General features: G+C 34.1%; 2 protein-coding genes across 2 annotated transcripts in view; both read right to left on the reverse strand.

Annotated features, from left to right (window-relative positions):
- Positions 1–35: 35 nt before the first annotated feature.
- On the reverse strand, positions 36–1,938 carry LOC105312896 (cytochrome P450 3A31-like). Its single transcript, XM_019997074.1, has 7 exons — positions 1,767–1,938; positions 1,656–1,711; positions 1,055–1,151; positions 798–932; positions 661–749; positions 453–610; positions 36–214 (listed from the first exon to the last, which is right to left on the reverse strand). Exons 1-7 carry the CDS (start codon positions 1,794–1,796, stop codon positions 36–38), a joined length of 744 nt encoding a protein of 247 aa, XP_019852633.1. The 5' UTR covers positions 1,797–1,938.
- A 1,023-nt stretch (positions 1,939–2,961) lies between these two features.
- Positions 2,962–4,991, reverse strand: part of LOC100633214 (cytochrome P450 3A19-like) — a 2,080-nt gene continuing 50 nt past the window's right edge. The window contains exons 2-9 of the mRNA XM_019997076.1: positions 4,886–4,973; positions 4,678–4,835; positions 4,292–4,428; positions 3,773–4,021; positions 3,635–3,723; positions 3,434–3,571; positions 3,221–3,383; positions 2,962–3,175 (exon numbers count right to left, since the gene is read on the reverse strand). Of these exons, the coding sequence (XP_019852635.1) occupies positions 3,101–3,175; positions 3,221–3,383; positions 3,434–3,571; positions 3,635–3,723; positions 3,773–4,021; positions 4,292–4,428; positions 4,678–4,835; positions 4,886–4,973 (1,097 nt within the window). The 3' untranslated portion in view covers positions 2,962–3,100. The remainder of the gene's footprint in view (positions 3,176–3,220; positions 3,384–3,433; positions 3,572–3,634; positions 3,724–3,772; positions 4,022–4,291; positions 4,429–4,677; positions 4,836–4,885; positions 4,974–4,991) is intronic.

Consider the following 4,991-nt stretch of genomic DNA (forward strand, 5'->3'; position numbering starts at 1 on the left):
AATCTTTTCTCTACAATATAATATACATAAATGTATTATGCATAGATAAGGGCAAAGTGAGGTGTTATATGCCATACCTTTTCGTCATCATTCCATCCTCGTCTTGATTTAATGATTTCTATTGAGGTATCCTTCAAGTATTTTAAGTGCCTGCTTAGTGGCAAGAATCTAGCACCAATTTTACTGACAAATGTCAAAAGACTTGGAAAATGAGCTAAATAACAAAAATAATACCAATGATAATAATACTGTACAGCGGAAAATACAATGTATGCATTGATGCCAGTTGGTGGTCATTAATATTTGCAATTCACAGTTCTGTGAAGAAACTACCATTCTTACAATGGCAATTAAGTGATCAAAACGATCAATGTGCAAAAAACACTAATTCAGTATTAATTTTTGGCAAAATAATCCCCATCACTATTATAATATGGTAGCCTCATTCTTACAGTGAAATAATCCCTCCCAGGTAATGATAGATTCACTCAAATCATTAAATAATCCAGCGACTGCCTCTGTCAGTAAACTCCCCTCTCCTTTCAGTAAATTCACTTCAGAACCAAAAGCTACAGCAAGCATAGTCTCCAAAGTGAACTGGGCATACAAACTATAAGAAATAATATTATTAATAATTAGTGTGATATTTTAATTGTGTACTGGTGTATATCAAAGCTGTCTCCTTTTGCACATTTCTCTTCCAATATAATGTTTAGAGTGTCACACTTTCTTTCAACCAGAGGCATCATCTGTTAATAATGCAATCAGGTTAATAATGATGATACTTTTAATCTTACCAGTTTTAGCTTTTTGCTTGAGAAAGTTGGTGTCACAATTTGTCGAACGCACTTCCACTCTTCATCAAAAGCAAATAGCAAGCCAGGCCCCATGTTGATATTTTTACGTATTTCCATTGTCAAAGAAGTCTCTTTCTGTATAATAGAAATTTTAATATGTATAATGAAGGGAAAAAACAATTAATGAAAGATTACTCTAGAACCCTCACTACAGATGTTGACAATAATAATAATATTACATTATTTTAACTACTAACCAGATTATTGGTAAATTTGCCAAATTGTTTAACTGTTATCTCTTTAATGAGGTCGAGATCAGCAACTACAATATTAGGCATTGCCCCCACATAAATTCTAAGAATGTAAGAAGCACAAACAAACAAATCAATCAAGTGCATCTATAAATTGAATATTAGCATGTAGCTCCCAGCTACAAAATTAATTTGCTGAAATGTCCCTCTCCAAAATTACCAGCTAATTACGATAGAGGCTAATTGTTAACACTGAGAGGAACATTTCAGCAAATTAAACTTAATGTATTACCACGGGCCAATATGAAACCTGTCATTTTAACTTTTAAGGCCTCCATACACTAGGCAACATGATGCTAGCAACATTTGCGGTTACTTTGATCTTGTAGGAAACATGAGAAATAGAGCAGCCTTCTATTTCCGGCAACATGTTGCCTACAAGATCAAAGTAACCACAAATGTTGCTAGCAACATGTTGCCTAGTGTATGGAGGCCTTAATATGCTCAATTAATGGTACATGGCCACAAATTTGCCAAATTAAAAACCCTTCAATTACAATGAATTTAGCAAGTCACCAAAATTTCTCTGCTCTAAAATGGTACATACCCAAACACTTTATTATTGTTCTCGGAAATCAACTTGTTCATAAGACTAATTATGCCCTATTGGATGACACAATGTTTGTATGTAAATAGCCACAACATTAGGGTCACATACCAGTTTCAATATTTGTAATGCATTTCCCATGAAAGGTCTCACTGGAGGATGAGTGATACCAAGTCTCTTGAGAACTCGGTAAGGAGCATAACAGAAACTAGTAAATGACAAACAAACATAAATAATGCAAAAACTAGCAAATGACAAACAAACATAAATAATGCAAAAAACTAGTAAATGACAAACAAACATAAACAATGCAAAAACTAGTAAATGACAAACAAAAATAAATAATGCAAAAACTAGCAAATGACAAACAAACATAAATAATGTAAAAACTAATAGATGACAAACAAACATAAACAATGCAAAACTATGAACTAGTAAATGACAAGCAAACATAATTAATGCAACAATAAAGTTAACTGATCCTCACTTACCAGTACCAGCAGTAAAGTAAAAGCAGAGAAGCAACAGAAAGAAGAATGATCCACATTATCAAGAACTCGACTGATAGCTTTTCAAAGTAATAATTCAGTTGACTGTAACTAGATACCTAGACTTCAAAAAAGCATTTGATTCAGTCCCCCACAATAAGTTGCTGTACAAACTATGGAAGTTTGGATTTACTGGAGAATTATGGGAATGATTCCGTGCCTATTTGTCCTCAAGACAACAATATTAGGTAAGCATTAATAATACTTTGCCTGCATGGGTTCCTTCCTGTGCTGAGTGGTGTTCCTCAATCAGGGTAGTTTCATTGGACCAATATTTTTTCTTATATATACCCCATCTAACCTTTTCTTATTTGTAGATGATTCAAAATGCTTTAATGGGATTAAATCTGTTGCTGATTGCTCTCTATTGCAGGAGAAATTGAATGAAGCTATGAAGTGGAGTGATGAGTGGGACTTGAAATTTAACATCAAGAAAACAGCTCTAGTAAGGTTCTCTAAGAAAGGTTATGGTCCCCGATCCTTTGACTACGAAATGCAGGGAAATATCATCTCAGTCTCTCACACTACTAGAGATCTTGGTGTGCATTTCTTATCTGATGCTGGTATGTCATAGTGTCTCATCACATTTCCATCATTAATATGGCAAGAGCTTATAAGATGCTCGGTCTTTATGAGACCCTCCATATCAAATTTAAAAAATTTCTCAGGCTCCATTTTCTGGAGCATTTTGACAGTACAACCCTTGTTCTTTTTATTTTATGTGTACCTGTAACAAATGTTTGTCTTGTTCTTTACACTTATTTTTAACTATTCTTAACCAATGCTACTATTGTCACATTTCTTATAATCTTTTAGATCAAATTAATTATTGTTTGCAGCAAAAAGGAATGTTAAAAAGCAATTTCTTATGATTGTATGGGATAGGATGTAGCTCTTCTAAACTTTGATAAGTTTCAAAAATATCCCATTCTTTGGAGATTGTGTGAGGCTAAATTTTAGCTGCAATGGCACCTGCAATACAATGAATAAACACCAGCACAGTTCAATAAACCTAACCTGAGTATCAGGTGATCTTTCAAACCTATACTTCCTCAATATACTCACTAAACATGCTTTAGCCTCCATTAGTGCAAACCTCATACCAATACAACTCCTTGGTCCCCAACCAAATGGAATATGAGACAAAGGATTCCTACCCTCCTTGCCTTCTGGACTAAACCTGTGATAAAAAACTATCATACACAAGTAATACTGTATTAAGTACAAAACCTGTTGGGATTAAATACTTCAGGTTCATCCCAGTTGTCAGGTGAGCAGTGAAGATACTGAATTGGAAAAATTACAAGGGATCCTTTAGGAAAAGTAATGCCATTGATTGTACAGGTTTTATTACACTGTCTCTTTGTCCTATAGTGCATGTGCATGTAGAATAGGGAAATCCTTTTTTGGAAAATAACATTTAGAGCTCACAAAGGTGCAGGTGGGTACATGCGTAGTGCCTCCTGAATGACCCAATCAAGATAAGGAATATTCTGTGAAGCATCATACAATGAAGCATCCTAATGAATATTGATGAAAAATAGGCATTTATAGTAATATACTACTAACTTCATTTTCCTGATAGTAGTTATCAATAGCTTCACATAGCCTTTCTTGTTCATCAGGATTGAGTGACAGTAGATATGAAGAGTAGGCAAGAGCATTAGCAGTTGTTTCTTGACCAGCAACAAAAAAGTCAAGGCAGAGTCCAGCAATCTGCTGGTCAGTGAGTGCCATCTTCTTTTGACTAGAATTAGTTTTATCCTCATCATCATCAGTGGCAGAAGCATCCATTAATAACCGAAGGAAATCCTTGCACTATGAGGCCATAATTATGGGCAAAGTGAGCTATTACAATTACTGTATAGCTCCAAATCTTCGTCAGTCAAAAAATTTGTCAAAATCTTAATTTCTTTTTAAAATTAATTTTCATCAATAAAATTTTCATCATTTTTGTTATTAATCAGCATCTACCCATGTGGAACAAAATTTTGTCGGTCAATCAAGCAAAAGTACCTGACGAATTTGACAAAAATTTTGACTGACAAAAATTTGGAGCTATACAGTATTTATTATTTACTGTCTTACCTTTTCGTCATCATTCTGTTCTCGTCTTGATTTAATGATTTCTATTGAGGTATCGTTCAAGTATTTTAAGTGCCTGCTTAGTGGCAAGAATCTAGCACCAATTTTACTGACAAACGTCAACAGACTTGGAAAATGAGCTAAATAACAAAAATAATATCAATGATAATAATACTGTAGTATGCATCGATGCTATTTGGTGGTCATTAATATTCGCAATTCACAGTTCTATGAAAACCCCACCATTCAGGTCCATTCTTACATGTTCCTTTACTCCATTGCTCAATGGCAAGTGGTCAAATGGTCAATGTGCAAAAAATACCAATTCAGTATTAATTTTTGGCAAAATAATCCCCATCACTATTATAATATGGTAGCCTCATTCTTACAGTGAAATACTTCCTCCCAGGTAATGATAGATTCACTCAAATCATCAAATAATCCAGCGACTGCCTCTGTCAGTAAGCTTCCTTCTCCTTTCAGTAAATTCACTTCAGAACCGAAAGCTACAGCAAGCATAGTCTCCAAAGTGAACTGGCCGTACAAACTATAAGAAATAATATTATTAATAATTAGTGTGATATTATAATTGTGTACTGGTGTATATCAAAACTGTCTCCTTTTGCACACTTCTCTTCCAATATAATGTTTAGAGTATCACACTTCCTTTCAACCAGAGCATCATCTGTTAATAATACAATCA

This window comes from Amphimedon queenslandica, unplaced genomic scaffold, assembly GCF_000090795.2.
Source record: "Amphimedon queenslandica unplaced genomic scaffold, v1.1 AMPQUscaffold_13385, whole genome shotgun sequence".
In the NCBI taxonomy this organism is placed as follows: domain Eukaryota; kingdom Metazoa; phylum Porifera; class Demospongiae; order Haplosclerida; family Niphatidae; genus Amphimedon; species Amphimedon queenslandica.

Coding starts and splice junctions, on each gene's coding strand:
- LOC105312896 (XM_019997074.1), bottom strand. CDS start 1,796: ATGGGAAATGCATTACAAATATTGAAACTG. Junction 1,712..1,766: donor CATTACAAATATTGAAACTG/GTATGTGACCCT, acceptor GTCATCCAATAG/GGCATAATTAGTCTTATGAA. Junction 750..797: donor CAAGCAAAAAGCTAAAACTG/GTAAGATTAAAA, acceptor CATTATTAACAG/ATGATGCCTCTGGTTGAAAG.